Source organism: Neoarius graeffei, chromosome 1 (genome assembly GCF_027579695.1).
Source record: "Neoarius graeffei isolate fNeoGra1 chromosome 1, fNeoGra1.pri, whole genome shotgun sequence".
Taxonomy (NCBI): domain Eukaryota; kingdom Metazoa; phylum Chordata; class Actinopteri; order Siluriformes; family Ariidae; genus Neoarius; species Neoarius graeffei.
In genome coordinates, this window is record NC_083569.1 from 14,639,592 (window position 1) to 14,662,360 (window position 22,769).

Genomic DNA, 22,769 nt, shown 5'->3' on the forward strand with positions numbered 1-22,769 from the left:
TCATTCTTTAGTTGACATTCAAGGAATAGCAAAAAACAAGCTGGAGGTTTTTATTTTAAATATTGAACTCAACACTTACCTCTACCAATACTAAAATGAAATAAATAGTATAATGTAACAAAATAATAATAAAATACCATAATTAGATGTAAGAAACCACTTAAGGTAACACCAAGGCAACTAACAATAATGAAAAAGCATTACCCTAATTGCTGCAAAGCCTGCATGCCCTATCAGAACATTTAATTTTGCGTGGCTTCCTGAAAAAAAAAAAAACTCAAGTGCCCTATCGTAAGGGAAGTGATTGCTGAAGCGGGATAAATGGGATAATGCAATAAGGCCGGTTCCTTGCGTCAAGCTGCTACTGTATGCATCAAAATTGGTTTATAGCCTGACTCAGGGATGTCCGTTTCCTGTAAGCCAAGAAGGCTCAGATAAAGCTAATCACGAGCACGATGTAGGCTACCTTTTAAAATGAGGGGTCGGAAGGCGAATCGGGAAGGCTGCATTGTTTTTAATTAGCCTAACAGGCCGACTTGCAGGCCTGTGTACACGCCTCTCTCTCTCTCTCTCTCTCTCTCTCTCTCTGTGTGCGCACGTGAACGAGAAGAAAGAGCACTATGAATGAACGGAATGATCTCATCTCATTATCTCTAGCCACTTTATCCTTCTACAGGGTCGCAGGCAAGCTGGAGCCTATCCCAGCTGACTATGGGCGAAAGGCGGGGTACACCCTGGACAAGTCGCCAGGTCATCACAGGGCTGACACACAGACAACCATTCACACACACATTCACACCTACGGTCAATTTAGAGTCACCATTTAACCTAACCTGCATGTCTTTGGACTGTGGGGGAAACCGGAGCACCCGGAGGAAACCCACGCGGACACGGGGAGAACATGCAAACTCCGCACAGAAAGGCCCTCGCCGGCCCTGGGGCTCGAACCCAGGACCTTCTTGCTGTGAGGGTACGGCGCTAACCACTACACCACCGTGCCGCCCCTGAACGGAATGATACGCAACGGAAATTTTTTTCCCCCAAAATCGCGAGTCTGATTGTGTGGCGATAGGAATCCATTGTGTGGCGCTGTGCCACACAATGGTCTATGTATGGGAAACCCTGCTGTATTAATTTAATGTGTTATTTATTTTGAAAGAGTGGCTCTGGTTTAATTTCATTTCATTTGCACATGTATTTAATGTTTGTTGTGCTTTTCAAAGCGGAAGGAAGTTCCCAAGAGCCATCAGTAACAGTTTCCCAAAGTCTATCAATAGGAATGTTTTACAAAACTGGACTATGTTCCCAAGGTCAATCAATAAAACTGGATTGAAAGTGTGTTTTTGGTCTGCTGGTTGTGGTCTGTGGGGGCGCATGCGCGCCGGGTTGGGGTGAGGTTGACGCGGGGGGGTACTCATGAAATTGTAAAATTGTACTCATAAAATTTTTTTCAAGATTGGCAGGTATGCTATAGTCAAAAGTGGATTTTTTTTTTTTTTTTTTTAAATCTAGTCTGAACAAAAGTGGAAGCAGCTGGCAGAGCTGGCTATCAGTAAGTGCCAGTTTGGCTTGGCACAGGAGTGCCTTCATCATGCCCAGGATTATGGAGGCCTGCTGCTGTTGGCTACAGCCTCTGGCAATGCTGCGATGGTGAGCAAACTGGCTGAGGGTGCTGAACGGGACGGCAAGAACAATGTTGCCTTCATGACCTACTTCTTGCAGGGGAAGTGAGTACATTTTTCATTTCTTGAATAACTATATTGAATGGAAAATCCACTCTTCAAGTTAATCTTTCTAAACGATATTACAAATACAGCATCAGCCAATCACTGTGAAAATTAAGTGCTTCCCATGGTTATTGTAGCTTTTTCTCAACATAATTAAATAAGAAAACATTTCACCCTTTTGATACAGTGCCTAAGGTTATATACTTGAACAAAACGACAAGGAAAATTAGCTCATTTCATGTTGAATAATCATTTATTCAACAAAAATATCAGTCGAGGTAATATTCTTCTGTGGAGAAAGTAAGTACACCTTTGGCTTCAGAAGCTACTTATAGTATTGCCCCCTTTAAACAGAACTAACTTCTTGAAGGCGTTTTGCATAATTGTCCACCAGTCTCTGACATCGGCTTGCTGTAATTTTTGACCACTTTTCCTTCAGTTGCAAGATGTTTGAGGGTTTTCTTGTGTGTACTGCGTTTTTCAAATCTTCTCACAACATTTCAGTGGGATTCGAATCTGGGCTTTGACTAGGCCATTCCATAATCGTCCATTTCTTCTTTTTGAGCCATTCCTTGGTGGATTTGCTCGTGTGCCTAGGATCATTATCTTATTAAAAAGTCTACCTCTAATTCAACTTCAAATTTTGAACACATGGTCTCATATTATCTTCGAGCACTTTTTGATGTGATTCAGAATTCATAGCTGAATCAATGAATGCAAGATTCCCAGTCTCTGAGGCAACGAAGCAACTGGGATGAAATGAAGTGAGCAGACCATAGGGTTTTTGACCTATGACCTACTTGGTGGTTCAACACCGAGTCCTGCCGAATATTTTTTCCCTTCTACATTTAGAAATTTCTCCATCCCCCCCCAGAAGAATTTACTTTTGGCATATTTAAAAAATCTGATGTGTTTTGTTCAAAACAATTTGCATATCCAAAATGCACCACAACCTTCCCATACAGATCAATAACTAATAACTAACTTATTTGAATGAAGCACTACAAGCGTGCCCCCTGTCATGGTGGCATAGTTACTGTTGCTGTGGGGTCAGGTGATGGTGCAAAGCCTCTAGTAATAAGTCAATAAAGTGTCTGTCTGGCCGGCCAGCCCGCCCCTTGTCAGATTCAGTGTTGAATAAAAACGAGCCATTCCTGACTGACTGAGCAGTTCATCAACATGAGGCATTGGATATGCATCGAATTTAGACACACTATTGACCTTGCAATAGTCCACACAAAACCGGACCAACCTGTCAGTTTTGGAAACCAGAACTACTGCGCTGCTCCAGTCACTATGTGACTCCTCGATTAGTCCCACCACCACCCCTGGAGGTGTCTCGATGTGGTGTTCTAAGAGGTGAGAACGCGTCAGAAAACTCTGATTGCAATCTGGCAATCTTCATGAGTTCAACCGGTGAGAGGTGCTCTCCACAGGGGAGTGGGGTGGATCATACGGCGGATATTGGTTTTTACCTCTGGCTCCAGCTTCTCCCTCTCCGGAACTACTGTTGCCAACGCCACAAGGACTCCCTTGTTCCATAGTTTGAGTAGATAGAGGTGGTATATTTGCTGTGCCCCACCTCTCCGTTCGTCACCTTATAGTCAATGTCCCCAACCCGCTGAGTTGTCACTTGGAGAGTAATTTAGAGTTTGACGTGGGCAATAATACGAGAACTTTATCTCCCGATGTGAATTCTCTAAGGCGCACCCCCCTATTGTACAGTTGGGACTGATGATCTTGCGCTTGCTGCGAATTCTCCTTGGTTAGGTGACGGAGTTTTACACACCGTTCGAAAATGTATTGAATGTCAGAAGGCCCTTCCTCCCAATTTTCCAAGATGACGTCTAGGACACTCCAAGGCTTGCACCCATATAGTAATTCGAATGGGGAAAACCCCATGGAGGCTTGCGGGACCTCTCGTACTGCAAACGGGGGTTCAAGCCCTTTAATCCCAATTATGAGCGTGTTCATGCACAAACTTACAAGTTAAGTTCTTTAGGGTTTGGTTAAATTGCTTGACCATTCACAAACCAGTGCTCGACCACGCCCCCGCTGTCACAATAATCTAATTTATATACTTACTGTAGCTGAAGTTATGCCAGTCATTTCATCCGTCAGTCTGGCTTTGTTGTTCTCACTGACCCTGTTCATTTTGAACCTTGGATCGAGAGTTGTGGCATTGTCTAGCAGCTCCTGTGTGTTTGGGTCACTGTACTTTTCCTGAACGTATCTCAGGGTCCTTGACTTCAATGATCTTGTGAGATCTGTGTTGTCTTCCTGTACTGCCACAACTGATGTTTCAAAAAGGTGGAGAACCGGCTTCACAGAGGAGATACTCACTGATGCCCCCTCAGGAGAGCTATATGTGAAGTCTGTCAGTGGGCTAAGGGTACTGTTGATTACCTCAAGAACATCAGTATTCTGCCATGTGGGAATTGGGTGTCTAGTCTTCCAGTCAGAGGTGAACACGTGTGAAATAGCAGATAGCTGTTCAAGTACCCTCTGGACCATAGCTTGTCTTGATCCCCATCTTGTTGGGCACTCAGTTTTATGCTTGTGTTCAGGTAGTTTGAGCTCATTTTGAGCCTTACCAAGGCTCAAAAAAAAAAGGCAGTCTGTAGTAGAGCTGTGCAATATATCGTATTTTTATCACGATATCGATATTGGTGTCAAACGATATCAAAATTCATAATATCGATATGAAACGATTTTTTGTCATTTGTAAGGTAAAACAACCCTTCTGTCCCCTAAGGCACACCGTAGCCTTGTATACGTCATCCATTCTACTCCCGCGATATCTCCGCAACAGTAAAAAATCAGTTCTTCTGTTTTCATACGTGTCGCGTGATTTGATATATTGATTTCTTAATATGTTGTTTGATTTGCTTGCTAATAGTTATAATAATACAATTAACATATATTTACGTCATATTTTTGGATGTGGGACTGGGTAATGTAAAAATGGCATCTACGGAAGAAAACAAGCACAACAATATTAGCACATATCCAGCTTGCTAGCTGTGTTAGATGTGTTAAACCGTGTGGATTTAAGTGGAATAATTGCGAGTCGTCCTGTGGTCAAGGCAGCGTTTTAAGGTAAGGCAATTTGGTTATTAATGTTGCCCGCCGCGGCATGTTTACTTGGGTTCATTTGATTTTGACTTGTGCATCTGCAGCTAGCATCATGCTTTGAAGTAGGTTCTGCTAAGGACGGGTTTATTGCGCGATGTAGACGGACTCAGATGTAATTACATTGTTTTTAAAATTCCGTGCGCTTAAAACGGTGTCCCCCTGCTAATCATGTAGCCCTAATCATGTGTTGCTTTTACTTTTCCTAATGGCGAGTGAAATATCTCAGCAAATGGTATTTCAATGCTGACATGCCAAAAAGATAGCGGAGTCCACATTTGGAAGATGAAGGAAGAGAAGCCTGATGCTTGAAAATAGATCGCTTAATCCACAACGCATATCTGTATTTGAGACATAACCTGCAACTAGTGGGGATGTTTTGGAATGACTGTGCATAGGGTGTTTTTGGCCACAGAACACTAACCCACAGTAGTAGGAGGACTACTGGGTTCGTGGATTTTGTCTGTTGACTGAGCGAAGCATGGTGTTTGCCTTGTGCCATTTCACGTAGCATCTAGCCGCAGTGCCACCTACACTTTCAGGGAATGTTTACATGCCGCTGAGCTATTTTCATGTATGTTAATTCTTAAGGACTTGTCTCTATATTGTGCGTGTTCACACACGGACTGGCCATCGGGAGTAGCGGGAGTTTTCCCGGTGGTTCAGTGTGGGCCGGCGGAGAAAAAAACAAAACAGTTGCGCGCTGGCCTTTAATATGATAAGCAATGTTAACAGTTTCTTAAAGAAACAGTTAACATTGCTTATTACAGTTGCGCGCTGGCCTTTAATATGATAAGCAATGTTAACAGTTTCTTTAAGAAACAGTTAACATTGCTTATTACAGTTGCGCGCTGGCCTTTAATATGATAAGCAATGTTAACTGTTTCTTAAAGAAACTGTTAACATTGCTTATCATATTAAAGGCCAGCGCGCAACTGTTTTTTTTTTTTTTCTCCGCCGGCCCACGCTGAACCACCGGGAAAACTCCCGCTACTCCCAATGGCCAGTCCGTGTGTGTGCGTGTTTAATGTTGGTGTCTTAACAACACACAAGCTTACGTTGTAGTGTGTGAGAGAGAGATTTTATCCTTGGCTGGCTACGAGCCAGTGTGGACGTTACGCAGTAATCACTGGTAATACCAGCGCTGGCTCCATCCTCTGTGATCGGAAATGTTGAGTGAGGAGAACGTGAGCCTTGTGCAGGCGATAGGACCTATGCAAAGTACGCGCTTGCACAGTAAATAGTTTAAGTAAAAGGCGTTTCAGGGTACAACGGGAAGGGTTGACAGGTAGCCTATGAGGCCTGTACTATAAAAATGTGGCCCGGTGCCTCGGGTGTTGATGATCGGGGCTTTTAAAAAAAAGGTGTATAAATATCGTTTTAAAAATCGCGATATTGATATTTACTGAAAAAATCGTGATATTGATTTTTTCCAATATCGAGCAGCCCTAGTCTGTAGGTACTGGCTTTCATGGTGTAGTCACTTCTGTGCTCACTCTAGGACCCAAATTGTTTTAGTGAAAAGTGCTAAAGACTCACATTTTTCTTTAGCAATTTGCAATTTTGCTTAGCAAGAAATGCTAAAAGAACAATTTTCTTTTTAGCAAAGTAATTTTTTTAGCAAGATATGTTATACTTCTAAATGTTTCTTGCACTGACATAATATTGAAAAATGAATTATTGTAGTTTGTTGGTGAATCCTCTTATTTTGATCATTTCATGAACTGTATATATGTAATGAAAGTGTGTTTAATTTAACCCGCTTAATCTGGTTTACGGAGTCCATATTTTTCATTATAATTATATCGAACATCTGGTGTGATGTGCTTTGCATTCTTTGCTATCTATGCACCTTTTAGCCCTTAGTCACCCTCTGTAGTATGCTGACTGGTGTAGGTGCATTTGGTTAATTATTAAGTGATCTCATTAAATCAGTCTCATTAAATTTGAAGGTTAATAATTAAAAAGAATCAGTCTCATTTAAATCGTTTGAAGTGAATCGTTCAAATGAATCGACTCAGTGAATCATTGAATCATACCATTAATCTTAGCGCTCAATAATAATTACCAAACAGCTAAATTATGGTATATCATTAAATTATTACAATCACTTACCATTTGCATAACTGATATGCACCTTTTTGAATTCTTTGCGATTGGGGACTTCAGAAATATCCTTGCACAACAAATGAAATACACACACAGGTTGTTTAATAAATGAATTTATTATAACAAAGATAAAAATAATAATCAGTTGGAAAACTGTGAGGTAGTGTATGTGTATGTAAGAGGGTGTGTGTGGGTGTGTGTAGAGGGAGAGAGCAAGGGTGTGTGTGTATGAGGGGCTATAAAATTTGGAATGTTCTTATCTGATTGTGTTGGTATGTGTGAGTGTGGAGGAGGGCTTGATCATGTGTTTAGACAAAAGGCTAGTTCTGTATAGCTAACCAAAATGTGTTGAGCACGAGGTAAGCCCAGATTAGCTTCGTGTTGCTAAGCTAAGACAAAAGGGAAGCTCTAAAGTGTATCAGGCCTGGTCAGGCCTGTTGAGCACGTGTTTTCTCAGTAACAAAAGGATTCCACACTCATAATATTACCCAACCCCTGAACTCTTAAGATCAAAATGTGTGTTAAGAGAATTATGTTAGTAAGAGATAAAAGAAAAACATGCACAGCCTATCAACTGAAAACAAATGATAGTAAAACAAAATAAACAATTCAACACGCTGAGTGTTTTCAGTGTGACAGATAAACAGTTCATGAGTTAAAGTTCACACTACTTCATAAAACTAATTCCTAGACTAGTTTAATTATGATTATGATTAAGCTGATTATTATGACTAAGCCCAAAAATGCCAGTCTTACTCAAACATTCTTCAGGAAGATGTGGAGAGATATTCGCTGTGGGGAAGTTTCTGTAGAAGGTGGAGAGAGAGAGAACTTTCTGGTCCGACGGAGCACTCGGGTCCGACGTGATGAAAAGAGGATTCTTGGTCCGAACTTCAGCGTTCGTGAGGAAAAGTCTCTGATCAGAATTAATCTGCACAGTGCTTTTTAGAAGGAATCTGATCGCTGGATTAAAAACTGCGTTTAAACGGCAGTTGTGACGTCACTTTAATACGAATGCCGGTTGTAACTCAGGTTGAGTTTTTAAAGATCGCGCTATTCTGGATTTTTACTTTGGCCAGAGGTGAACACAGAACGCGCTGGATGATAAATCTTTGCGAAGTGAGATGTTCCCGGGTTTGCCTGCAAATGCGAGCGGTCTCTTTATTGTCTGTTGGAGTTGAAGTCCACAGAGCCAGAGATGAGGAGTTGAGCGTTTGTTCCATTATTTATCTCTTCATGGCGGACGTGGTGATAATCCCGCCCCTGGCGTGACGTATGTCAACGCAAGATAAACACTGGGAGTTGTAGTTCTTAGACCCAAAATGGCGGCGTGATACCTACACTGGCGTGCGTGTGTGTGTGTGTGTGTGTATAATTGGGATCCGTGTGTTTAGGGGGAGGGGGGTGTCTTTTATGGGTAGGATGAAGGGAGCTCAGGGAGTTAAAATCAATGGTTGTTTCTTATGAATCTCATAACCCAAATATAATGATATTCACCATTAATTTCTCAAATGAAACACTTGCAGTCAAAACTTTGAACCATGTGCGTCAAAACGCTCTGAAAACAAGGTACACTTGGTCGATATATCCTGGTTCATCTGTGAGTTCTTCCAAAGTTCTGTCAGGGTTGATATTATGTAGAAAATACGTCTTTAGAATGGTTATATCGTGTTTTTATCCCTAACTGAGAAAGCTAACAGAATATTCTAATATGTTCTCACTTTTTAGATAAGTTTTTGTCATACGTAAAGTCGGATAATTTATTTTAAACAAACCTCGCTATAATCTTGTTCACTAATGAGCGAGAATTGCCGACATTATCAGCGCAACTCGGAAATTGATCATTTTATATGTAAGGTCCGATGCTATTGGAAAACGTAATTTGCGGTCAACCAATAAGAAGCTTCGAAACTCGCGGGCGTTGGTTATAAATCAAAACATCGAAGATGGACATGAAAGGCAGGGCCTGAATTTCATTTTTCAGAATGGGGGGGAATTCCCCCCTCAGTGACTCAAATGGGGGGGATTTACACAGTTTGGGGGGGGGATTTATACAGTTTGTGGGGAACACTACTTGTGGGCTTAAATAGCTTAGGTCTTACCTTCTGCCACTACTCAGATTGAAGATCTCTACAGTATGTAACCTTTTGTCACCATCTGAGGTATCCTTTTTAGTAGACTTTTCATTTTGATATCTCCAAATTTGGATAGCATTGTCAGACAAAGGCCGGGTGGATAAATGCAAGTATTATTCCCACCAGCCGTCTAAGATATGGACTGTTCAGTTTCGGGTGGAGGGTAGAAAACCACCACAAAATGAAAGCGATCCTTTACAGCATGACATTGCTGACTGACTGTATTATGCCATCAAACACCAATAGCCTTTTTCTAGCAGTGTGAGTAAGGCTCTAGGAAGAGTTTAGAAGGTTGTGTGCCTTTTAGTTAAGCTAATTTTACAACCTCCTTAGTGTTGCTTTACACAGCTGCTTCTTCCTCATCTTCATGCACTATTCTTTAAGTGTCACTGCTTTGTTTAATTATAAAAAAAGAAAAAAAATCAGTCTGTTCTTAATAGCACTCAATGAATTTATTGACACAACAAGTCTAACTTAAAATCTTACTTAAACCAGTCTGCTGACTTTTCAGGATTCTCTTAACTATGTTTGTGTTATTTGTCTCTTCTTTTAGTGACCATCTCTTTAATCAGTGACCTTTGCTTTTTCCTTTTATAACATTTTTATATCATCTTTTTTTATCAGCTTTTATATTATTTTCTATTCTCATGTTTGATCTGATCATCCCTGTCCTCTGTTTAATGTCTACAATTAAAATAAGAAAACACTATCAAACTGTTCTTAACACTGAATGAATTTACAAACTTTGTTTCAGTCCACATATAGAACGTTAACATGACAACAGTCTTTGTTGACTTTTCAGGATTCTCTTATACCATTATAGCCCTGTCTCCTGTGTCGTATGCCATCTTTAATTTAAAAAAAATCAAATTGTTCTCAACACTGAACAATTAATCTTTGCTGAGTGCAGCATTCTTGTACATATGTAGTCTTTCCTACTCTTTCTCCTAGTGGTCATCCCTTTTGTCAGCATCAGTGTCCTTTGCTTTTCTTTGTAAATACTTTTTTCTTATAGCCATGCTCTGATCTAATCCCCTTCGCAACGTCGACGTTAACGTTAGCTGTCTCGTCCTGTGTATTCTCAACAATATCACTTACACTGCTATTACCACCATCGGATTCAGGAGTTTTCCTCTTAGCAGGGGAAACTTCTGCCACTGCACTTGTACGTTTTAGCCAGCTGTCCAGGTTTGTTTTACAGCTAAAGTCCGAGAGAGGAAGAGTGCGTGTGTGTGTGTGAACTGTGTCTGCTGTTTTTTTTTTTTTTTTCCTGAGTAGGCTACGGGGGGAGAGGGGGGTCAGTCAGTAAAAGGACGGTTCAATTCAAGTAACCTTGAGAACAGAAGGTAGTCGCGCATTCACACTGATCCATTATTAGATTGACGTTGTCAGGCAATGCAGTAATGTGTGCGGGAATCTCTCGCATTGGAATCGTTAAAGGTGTGGGAATTAAAAAATATATATATGCGCGATACCTGCAATCCCGCGCCCAAATTCAGGCCCTGAAAGGTACTGTTTATCTTGAGAAATCGCAATTGTTTGATGGATTTTGCTTAAACTTTAAATGACTTTCGCATAAAATGCGAATACAGATGATTTTCTTTTCACAAATTGGAATAAAACTTCGCAATTTGCGGACATGCGAGCGGCTAGCGTGAGCCCAGCACTTGCTATGAAATGGACAGTTAGGCTCTTATATGGTTCGGCTGGACCATAAACCTGTCATTGTTGAAAAATGATGGACTCTTCTGCCTCCAACTGTAACTGAAGCAACCCACAAGCTTTTTGCGTAGACTTCTACAGCGCATTCAATTCATGTATCTTTCATTACATTCTCTAGAAGGAAAAAAAATTTGAACCAATACATCTGTCTGTCTAAATTTTTATTTATTTTATTTTTTTTTTAGTAGTAGTAGGCTTAGTAACTAAGTACTGATGTAAGCTTACATAAGTATTAGGATTATTTTCTGTTGCTGTTACTGTGGTCGTTATTGCTGATTTTAACATTATCACATTAATTAGCTAAATAGCATAACTAAAAAAAAAAAAAGTAGCAGCTTACAGATGTAACCTGTGCCCAAAACGCTTCAAGCCTTGCCCAGTTGTTAATGGAGGCTGCTTTTACACTGTTGGGACCCATTGTCTGTGGTTATGCACATCATTCTTTCCTCTTCCAAACTCCAAGAAGAGAATCCTTTAGTCCCTAAATGTCACACTGGTCTCGCTTGTGTGATCCTCAGGGGGGAAAACAAGCAGTCTGTAGGTACTGGCTTTAATGGTGTAGTCACTTGCTATGAAATGGACAGTTAGACACTCCTATGGTTCGGCTGGACTATAGATAGTTTTCACTGACATCACGGCATTCCGGGGAACGCCCCCCAGCCGCCATCTTGCGGGGCAAACAAAACGGACCATCGCCACTCCCGGCTATGTTATCTTGGACGAATTTATGAAGTTATGTAGTCAGTTTTCTAAAATAAAGATCAATGTCGGCAAAATCAAGCAAACAGAAGTATATAGATACATTAGACGACATCTCACGACAACGGTATGCAGCCAAACTGGCCTTGATTGGGGGAATTGACCCCTACGAAGTGGACAAAGATGCATTTTCAAGTGACTATGCAGGGCTGCCAAAGCCTGAAACTGCCAAAGCCTGCTTCAAAGCCTGAAACTGACTTCATCAAACTTGAAAGGCTGTCTGATATATACAACTTTTATATATTCACAGCACGCCTTTTGGCGGATGCCGCCTGAATCGCGCAGATCCGATTTTTTTTTTTAGGGGGGGCATTGGAGTGTCTGATTATAATTTCAAAGTAAATTCTGTATTAAAATTACTAAATAAGCAAATCCGTTACAGTCCATGAAACAGGAAGTATAAGGATGAGAAAAAAAAACAGTTTAAATCGGAAAGCTGCGCACATTTGCGCAGTCCTGCACACCGCTCAGGCTGCGCAAATGTGCGCAGCTTTCCGATTTAAACTGTTTTTTTTTTCTCATCCTTATACTTCCTGTTTCATGGACTGTAACGGATTTGCTTATTTAGTAATTTTAATACAGAATTTACTTTGAAATTATAATCAGACACTCCAACGCGGCCCCCCCCCCCAAAAAAAAAAATCGGATCTGCGCGATTCAGGCGGCATCCGCCAAAAGGCGCGCTGTTTGCATCCCAAACACAAAACAAATCATACAGAATAGACCTAGAATGTTTTTCAAAAATGACCCTTGCGTGAGTGAAGTGACAAGTTTCAAATAGAAACGTGACAAACGAGCGATATTAAGTGTACATTACAATGTAAATGTACACTCAGCGGTTCCAGTTAGGCATTCTCCAGAGATTGTTCACATGATGTTTTGGTTTCCAAAAACAAACAAACACAATTGATTGTTTATTTAAACAACTTACCACTTATAAAATGATCGGCGCAGACTTTGCTGTGTTTGGGAGGCTGATAATCCTTGCAGTTGATTCTCGCAAGCCATAGATTTCTCCTTTGTATGCTGAGTTTGTTTTCTCGCCTTCGTGCTCCCGTACAGTGGGAATTCCATAAAAGCTCTGCTTGACTTCATCATTTGACCTATTACAACAGCCGTGAATACAACAGGTGTGCACCATTGCTAGCTTTAAATAGCCTGCTTGGGTTCTTTTGAAGACTTTGTACTCGCGCGTTACAATGTGTGCTCAGTCACCCGTACGGTAAGCTTGACCCGCAAGATGGCCGCCACTAGGGAATCCCCGACTATGTGACGTCATGTGAAAACTATCTATAAATCTGTCATTGTTGAAAAATGATGGACTTGCTGCAATCCTGTCTCTACTTTTGCTTGAGTGTACAGAGCAAGTAGTGCAACGTGTGAAAAATAGTTGTGGGAGGGCATTAAGTAGCACTTGTCCAAGGTGTTGATAATTTTTCTAAATCCCTCGTTTTGTACGGTGTTAATGGGGGCTATATCTTTGGTTAAGTGATCGCTTTTCTTCTCTTCTTATGTTTATGGGAGCTTGATGGGTATGGTGATGCATTGTGCAAGGGTTCCATTATTGATGTCTGTGCTGTCAGGAAACAGGCATTTTCAGTTGATGTTTTCTTGCCCTTTACACCATCATATTGCTCTTTGTGGTGACATTTAAGGTGATTGCATAAATCTGTGGTGTTACCATGCGGTGTTGCTGATATGGCAAAACTCTGCTTGCAGTGTACTTGAGATTGACCATCTTACTGGTTTACCTCTATCCATCTGTCCAAAACACCCTTTTTCTCAGCAACCACAAATCATAGCTACTTGGTAGAGGTGGACAGTAACAAAGTACATTTACTTGAGTACTGTACAACCCCGATTCCAAAAAAGTTGGGACAAAGTACAAATTGTAAATAAAAATGGAATGCAATCATGTGGAAGTTTCAAAATTCCATATTTTATTCAGAATAGAACATAGATGACACACATCAAATGTTTAAACTGAGAAAATGTATCGGACTTCCGGTTTGGACATGGCATGGTAGGCTGCGTGGCATCAGAGCTCTGATAGTCAAGTGTAAAAAAAAAAAAACCCGATAACTCGAATAACCACAGCTAGAAATCATACCGACTGTAATGTGACTGGTAAGTTGTGATGGGTAGGAAAACTCGACTTGCTCAGGCTAAAAACACGACGACAGAAGAAATGGATGATCTGCTAGCTAAACATGTAATGGAAGACGACGGCGGTCATGAAACAACACTGGAAGCGAGGCAGAAATGGGCTCGGATCTAGAAAGGAGATGAGGGATTTAAAAACAGAAATAAAAGATGCCCTTTGCTCATTTGGTGAAACGTTGAGGAGTGCTGTGAAAAAAGACTTGGATGATTTCAGACAGGATATAAACTGACAACTCGCTAAAGTCGCCACTGAACAGCAGCTACAGAGCGGCAGAATTAATGAGGCTGAGTCGCGGATTGAAAAGCTGGAACATTGGGCACAGGAGGCTAACAATGCTCTTCTCATCTCACTGAGAGAACAAAAAGCTCTTCAGGATAAGTTAACCGATTTGGAATCCAGATCAAGGAGAAATAATCTCCGTATATACGGAGTAAAAGAGGGAGAAGAGGGTGAGCCCGCAGCCAAGTTTGTTCAAGATCTGCTCGGACGTGAGCTCCACCTGCCGGAAGATTTTAAAATTCAAAGAGCGCATCGATCGCTTGCACAGAAACCTGCAGACGGAGCCCAGCCGAGACCCATTATTGTGAACTTTCTGGAATTCTCTACCAAAGAGAGAGTTCTGAGAGAGGCATGGAAAAAGAAAATACAGCTGGGAAACAAAGTCCTGTCATTCGACCACGACTACGCGACACAGGTTGTGCAAAAGAGAAAGGAGTACAACGCTGCGAAAAGAATCTTGAAGGAGAAGGGCATCCGGTTCCAGACACCATTCACCAGGATGAGGATCCACTGGGAGACGGGACCCCGAACCTACAACAGTGCGGAGGAGGTGAAGCAGAGAAGACACCGACGACCACGGCGGCGGCCGGGCTGGAGTCACAGCTCCGCACAGCAATGGAGTGGCAGTCCAATGAGGGATCCCCCTGGAAGAGCTACACAACAGCAGCTGCACGAGCCAAGGAAAAGCTGCAAGAGTTTCAAAGATTCTTTGACTAAGATAAGCGATTATACAATGAAGCAATAACCGGTAGGAATGTTCTGATAGCCTGTGTTTTTAGTTGTCAGAATAATGGTTACCCTGTTATTCATATACTAAAAGAAAAGCGACTATTGGAGGCCTGGATTACTTAAGTTTTTCTTCGTAGTTCTAACGTTGGACTCATTTAGAATGACTATTACCCTCTCTGTAGGACCTGTCATTACTAAGTTAGGCCCCTCTTTACTTGAGAGGGTTTTCCCTAGATCCACCAACGGGATCAGACTGTGTGAGGACGGAGAGATCCTCAATTGTTTGGAAGTTCATCTGTTATATTTGCTCTGTTTGTTTCATGCCAATGTTTTGGCATTGTTAGTGGGGCTATCAATGTTTTCCTTTGTCTTTATTCTTAAGTGATGCAGTGTAACAACATGAGAATAGCGTCCTTAAATGTGAATGGCTTAAACAATACAATTAAAAGAGGAAAAGTAATGGCAAAACTGAGGAAAGAAAAATTCCAGGTGATATATTTACAAGAAACGCATCTAACTCAAGAACACGAAAAATTGAGGAAATTTGGATTTAAAAATGTTTTTTTTTTTAAGCTCATTTAAGAAAGTTCCAAAGAGAGGAGTCACCACATTAATTTCCAACTCTGTCAGTTTTGAAGTCATCAAAGAAATAAACGACAAAGAGGGGAGATATGTAATAGTAAAAAGGAAACTGGATAATAATCTAGTTACTTTGGTCAATGTCTATGTGACACCTAAGTCTGATCAAACATTTTTTAAATTATTGTTTGAGATTATAGCCCAGGAAAATGAAGGAATTCTAATATGTGCAGGGGATTTCAACATGATTTTGAATGCTAAACTGGACACAACAAATAACGAGATCTAAGACTCGTCTATCGAAACTTGTCAACACCTCTCTAGCTGAATTGGGGATGTTTGATGTCTGGAGAGAACACCATCTATTAGAGAGGGATTACACACATTACTCTGCCCCACACTCAATGTACTCCAGAATAGACTATTTTTTTATGAACACAATAGACAGACATAGAGTACAGGAATATAAAATGGGGATAAGTGACTTGTCCGATCACAGTATTATCTACCTCAATATCCAAATATCTAGGATAAATAAAAATACATTATGGAGATTAAATGTGGGTATGCTGAATAACCAAAAAACACAGGAGGAGGTGAAGAAAGAAATTAAACACTGCATGGAGGACAACTTGAACAGCCCAGTGGATTCTACCATACTATGGGACACGGTTAAAGCTGTAATGAGAGGGAGGTTTATAGCAAGGGCAGCTTACCAAAAAAAGACTAGAGAGGAAGACTATAAGAAGTTGGTTAATCGACTAATATCGCTGGAACAACAACATAAAAATAATAAAGATAAACCAGCTTTACAACAAATAATCAATGTGAGATGGCAGATAGATGACAATTTAAGTCAAGAGGTTGAGAAAAAACCAAGATTCATTAAACAGACCTATTACGAATCTGGCTCTAAAGCAACTAAATATTTGGCAAGAAGACTTAAGGTCCAGCAAGCTTCTCACACAATACACAAGATTAGAGACCCCATAATGAAAAAACTACTATTCGAACCTGAAGAAATAGAAAGAGTTTTTAAAGATTACTATGAAAACTTATACACCCAACCCACAGCAAAGGGAGAGTGTGAAATGAAAGATTTCCTTGACTCTTTGGACTTGCCTGCTATTGGAGAAGAGCAAAATAGAAAATTAATTTCCAGCATCACAAAAAAAGAACTAGATGCTGCAATTAGCAGATTAAAACCAAACAAAACACTAGGTAGTGATGGATTCCCCGGCGAGTGGTATAGAGCGTGCACGTGACGTCACAAGGTCACGTGATATTTGTTTATCCGCCATTTTGGACGGCAAGGTCGCGCATAGAACTTAGACGAACCCGTTCTAATTATCAAGTGTGTGGGAGTAGATCTTTCGAGAATGGTTATATCTTGTTCAGCATTTGGTTGTACCAATAGACAGGGCCAAAAGGAGGGCCTGTCATTTTATAGATTCCCCGCAGATGTGGAGAGACGTGCAAAATGGGTGTCCGCTGTGTGAAGAGAAAACTGGAACCCCAGTTATACCAGCCGAATTTGTAGTGAACACTTCATATCAGGTAGGCGTAATCTTCTAATTCAATACTCCTAGTACATCTGTTAAGTTGATTTTCGGATTGAATGATAACTGCATACTTAGAAACTAGACAGTCTCTAATGTTTAAAATGGCTATGCCTAGCCCTACTACCCTGGCCTAGTCTATGACAATGTTTTATCTTTTTGGCTCATATATGCCTTTGAAAGGCCAATCCATAGTAGGGATGGCGAAAACTAAAAAAAAATCTTGACCGACCACCGAGCCTCATTAGCCGGTTAAAGTCGGTTAACCCATGAGTTTAAACAGGGATGCAAACGGCGGATGCGCCTTTTTCACGGCTGAATCGTGCAGATCCGATTTTTTTTTTTTTTAGGGGGGCGTTGGAGTGTCTGAATAATTTCATCAGAGTAAATTCTGTATTAAAATTACTAAATGAGCAAATGCCGTTACAGTCCATGAAAAATAGGAAGTATTAGTATGAGAAGAAGGCAGTTAATCAGAGAGCTGCACACATTTGCGCAGCTTCCGCGCAAACGTGCGCAGCTTTCTGAGATACTGTTTTTCAGACAAAAACATACATATTTACAACCCTGTCATTATCTGGAACTGAGTTTAGATTACGAACATTCTTAAGATAAAATGTCCTGCATAGTCTCTTTATGATAAACGTCTTAATGCCACTTACCCGTGAGGTTATCAAGTAGACATTCTTCTTCGGAACCTTCCAGAGGTATAGTTGAGATGGGCATCCTGCAACAAAATATTTATAAGCTTCCAGGCTCTTGTAAGCTTTGAGGGCTTTGCCAGTGTAACATGATTAACGAGAAAATTGTAAATGTCGTGGTAGGCCAGATTGGGCAAATCGCCGGCACCGCAGCTCCGAATTTCCCTGAACAAGGATTGTGGCAAGTTGTACGGATCTGCAGTCCCCAACCTGGAACACTTTTCCACGTAACGCTGCCTCACGTTACCTTCAAGATGCTGAACAAACTTAGACAAGTAATCGCGCGATGTAGATGGGGTATTTTCCGAATTTTCTTGGGGATTACTGCCTGGATCCATTACGCTCGCGCAAGGTAAACTATCCTGATGCCGTCCAATATGGCAGAGTGGGCGGAGTACACACGTGCAGGTCACGTGACTGCACATCCTCTATAGAACATTTAGGGAGGAATTAACCCCACTACTTCGGAGTTCTTTCAGTCTGACTCTGACAGAAGGCAAACTGCCCCCCTCTTGGAGAGAGGCCATAATTTCAGTTATTCCAAAGCAAGGCAAAAATAAAGAACTTTGTGAATCCTATGGACCCTTTTCACGTGACGTCACGACAAACGCAGCCGCCATTTTGGACATGTACTACCAGTAGTTTACCACAGCCAGCATTAAGGAACGGCAGCAAAAGAAGTGTTTATTTTCAGCAAGACTTCCATCATGCCACTATATTGTTGTGCACCTGGATGTAGTAACGATCAACAAACAAGGCAAGGGTTATCATTTTATCGGATCCCGACGGAGAAGATGGATAGCGGCCATTAAAAAAAATTAACAGATTGTCAGCCCTCGGCATACCAGCGCTTGTGTAGTGACCACTTTGTTGGAGGTAAGACGAATAAAATTAGCCAGAAAAGGCATTACATTGCTGTTAACATTCTGTGGCGGCGAGTGTGTAACCAAATAGGCTAAAATAACCCATTGTAACCTCTTTTTTGTTCTGTAGTAGCTATTAGCTAACGACATTAGCTAGCGTTGTGTTCCTTTGCTGTTGGTAGACTGTAGGACAGATCAGAGGCAGTGTCCTACAAACAGCGCTTAATTTGAGGGGGAGCAAGCCGGAGCGCGCTCCGGAACCTCGGGCGTTGGCTCCGGCAGCTATTTACACTGGATCCGGTGATCCGACACCTCTTTTGACTATGTAACAAAAAAAACCCCAAAATAATTAAATTTAAAAAATGCAAGTTTATTTAGTGTTAATGTCTGATTTTGATATCTGCTTTGTTGGTGATTTCTCTCATGAAACGACATCCACAAAATATCTGCAGATGAACTTAATTTGCAGTGTTATTACAAAACATGCCCAGAAGCGCAGCGCCCCGCCCCCTTTTTTCCCGCACCGGAGCCGCTCATCCTCTGCGCTCCGGGACCTCCCACTTTACAAATTAAAGCACTGCCTACAAATAAGTGTTCAAAACAATAGGAGCATGTATTTGTCTCTTAAATCCAGGCCGTTCCCTGTAATCTGTAACACTGGGTTGGAGAAAGTAATGGCAAATAGCGAGTGCACAAACCATAGAAGGTAAACTGTACACAGCGCCAGGGCAGTGTGATGGTATGTCTACTTTTAGATTGTGTTAGCTTATCAATGAGCACACTCGTCACTCGACGAGTTTCACGTCTTTACGACGGATACTTAAATGTGTGTTAGGTATTATTGTTGCAGTCTAAGCAGTCATTGTAGCAGCTAGATGAGCGAGAACCGAAAGGGTCTGTGCCATAAACCGTTATTTCTGTACGGCGTTGCTAATGTGTCGTTACTGTTATTTCTCCCTCTGCTCGCCCTGTAAATGCCCTACGTCGCTGGATAGCGAAGGTGTTTTCTGCATCTCGCTCCTTTTTCTTGTATGTTCTCCGTTTGTCGCCTTCCTCGCATTCAAACCAATTCGAGCCGAAGTCCGCTACATGTCCAAAATGGTGGTCGCGTTTACGAAGGTCACGTGACTGAAAAGGGTCTATAGACCTATTTCAATTCTAAATGTGGATTATAAGATCTTTACTTCAGTAATTTCCAAAAGATTTGAAAATTTTATGTCCGACTTGATTAGACAAGGATCAGTCAGGTTTTATTACAGGTAGGCAGACTCAGGATAACATTAGACGTATCCTCCACATAATAGATCAGATTCAAAAACAGGGCCTGAGAGCAGTACTAGTGAGCCTTGATGCAGAAAAGGCCTTTGACTGCGTCAATTGGAGGTTTCTGTATCAGGTTTTGGGAAAACTAGGGATTCATAAACAGATAATACAATGTATCCAAGGCCTCTACAATGAACCAACAGCAAGGATAAAAATTAATGGACACCTAACTGACAGATTTATTTTACAGCGAGGAACTCACCAAGGATGCTGTTTAAGCCCTACCTTGTTTGCTATATTTATTGAACCGCTGGCACAAATGATAAGGCAGAACGACAACTTAGAAGGAATCCATATAGGAAAGCAAGAGCATCGGATAGGGCTCTTCGCTGATGTTATTGTGGCCCTCCAAGACCCGGACAGGACATTTCCTAATCTTATGTCGATATTAGAAGACTATGGTAAATACTCAGGCTATAAATTAAACATAGCTAAAACACAAATTCTTACACTGAATTATTCCCCAGGTCGAGAAATTGGAGAAAAATACAAAATCAAATGGAATTCCAAAGTTATTAAATACCTGGGTGTGGTATTGGCAAAAGACCACATGAAAACATTTGAAATAAATTATAATAGCATTAACAATAATATCAAGACCGATATCGGGTGGTGGTCAGCCTTTAACATGGACTTTGAGACAAGAATTGAGGTAATAAAAATGAATGTGGTACCGAGACTGTTATACCTTTTTCCAATCCATCCCACAGTTGATTCCAGAAACACAATTCAGATACTGGGACAAACTTGTATCTAGATTTATCTGGGCCGGAAAGAGACCGAGGGTCAAGTATAAGACGCTTCAATTGCCAAAAGAGGAGGGGGGACTGTCCTTGCCTAATCTGAAGCAATATTTTTACGCAGCTCAAGTAGGGTTCCTGGTCTGTACACTGGAAAGACATAGAGGCCAAGATGGAAAGTTGCCGGATTCAGCCAATATGAGGGGACGTAGGAAACAAATTGGCTCAGCAAAGCAAGAATGAAATTATCAAACAAACACTGGTTATCTGGAACAAGATGGTAAAAGAATACAATATGGAGGGTGACATTAAATTATTAATTTGGCTTGCTCTAGATCCCAGATTCAAACCAGGAATCAGAGATACTGAATTCAGACGATGGTGGGACAGGGGCATTACAGCAATATGCACATTAGTCCACAGAGGGCTCTTTAAATGTTTTAGAGAGTTACAAAAAGAATTTGGACTAGAAAACAAAGATTTTTTTCCGATACCTGCAAATAAGAGATTATTACGATAAAAGAATCAGACCAACATTGTCCACAGAGGGCAATACAGTGATAGATATTCTGACTGAAGCCTCTAAAAAGAGGAATAGAAAAATAATTTCAAAAATTTATCAAGGTCTTCAGAAACAAAATGGGATCAACACAGGATACATTAAAGCAAAATGGGAGAAAGAACTAAACATAGAAATATCAGAAGAGGAGTGGCGCTTTATGTGGTGTGCACAGCATTCACCTACAAGTTCAAAGAAGTGGAGAATATTTGGCTGGAAAAATTTGATTCGTTTTTTCATTACACCCCTTATAAAGAGCAAATTCTCTCAATCACAAGAACAGTGCTAGAGGCAGTGCGGAAACATGCGCGCAGACCACTCCCATATATTTTGGCTATGCCCCAAAATTCAAACTTTCTGGGGTAATGTATGTATTACGGTGGGAAAAATCTTGGGATACACAATTCCTAACAATGTGAAGATACTCTATTTTTGTGTCTTTTAATGAAAATGTGGTGATTAAAAGAGACTGGTATCTATGTAAAATACTGCTGATTGCTTGTAAAAAAGCTATAACAAAATGCTGGTATAAAGCTGAATCTCTAAGCATTAAGCAATGGATGGACAAAGTAGAGGAAATGTGTTTAATGGAAAAGATGACTTTCTCAGATCTAGAGGAGCAACCTTTCATAGGAAATGGGAGAAATGGACTGCTTTTATCAAAACAATTGAGGATGCTTCACATTAACTAGTAAAGACACTGGACATTTAATATAGATTTATGGATCGAGGAGCCCCCATGTTTGTGTTTTTTTTTTTTTTTTCCCTTGACAGCCTGTCGTCAACTTGTTTTTCCACGATGGCGGCGCGTCAGGACGCAGCGGCTTACAGCTCTCCTTTCAAGTGCACATTTTTGTATTTTTTGTGTGTTATAACTGTTTGTTTCGCATCACCTACGGACTTCAACACAAGATACACCCATATGGATCTGATAGACATCGGCATTCGGCAAGAAATGATCATTAGTTTTTTTTTTTTTCTTTTTTATCAGACATCTAATTTTTGGGTTTGTTTACCTGACATGTTTCGACGTACAACTTCCGTCTTCCTCAGAGTGTCACCGGATGTTAATTGGTGACGCATCTTTTATCAGCTGCTGTTTCTAAAGGCGTGGCCTTCCTGTCTGGTTTGACAGGTCGGTCACGCCTTATACTGTCTGTTCGTCCCCTGCAAGATGTGACTCCAGGTATGGGAGAGCATGTATGCTCCCTCATCCCGGTTGATGGTCCTCGGGCTTCGCTTACGGATCTCTATGGCCTCCCTGATCCAGCGCTGATGTTTGTTATCTTCTGTGCGGATGACTCTGGCATTCCCCCAGTCCATAATGTGGTTTTCCCTTTTACAGTGATCTGTTATAGCTGACTTATAATTTTCCTGTTGTGCCTTTTCTTTTATTGTTCGGGTTTGTCTTGTAGCTGTCTCCTTTTCGCACTCTTTCTTATGTTCATGTTTTCTTGTGTTGAAACTCCTTCCTGTCTCCCCAATATAAGTTTTATTGCATAATTTACATGGAATCTCATATATGGTGTTGCATCTGTTGTCCGGATGTATTCTGTCTTTGGGATGAACCAGGATCTGACGGAGTGTTGTGTGTGGTTTGACAGGTGTGTTAACATTGTGTTTCCTCATTACTCTTTGAATGCGTTCAGTTATTCCCCTGATGTATGGTAATGTAACTACTCCCCTGTG

The 22,769-nt window shown here is 41.0% G+C and overlaps 1 protein-coding gene across 2 annotated transcripts in view; it reads left to right on the forward strand.

Annotated features, from left to right (window-relative positions):
* copb2 (COPI coat complex subunit beta 2) overlaps nt 1–22,769 on the forward strand; it is a 73,313-nt gene that overhangs the window by 18,382 nt on the left and 32,162 nt on the right. For both annotated transcript variants that reach the window (XM_060929840.1, XM_060929831.1), the window contains exon 17: nt 1,513–1,727. In XM_060929840.1, coding sequence (XP_060785823.1) covers nt 1,513–1,727 — 215 coding nt within the window. The remainder of the gene's footprint in view (nt 1–1,512; nt 1,728–22,769) is intronic.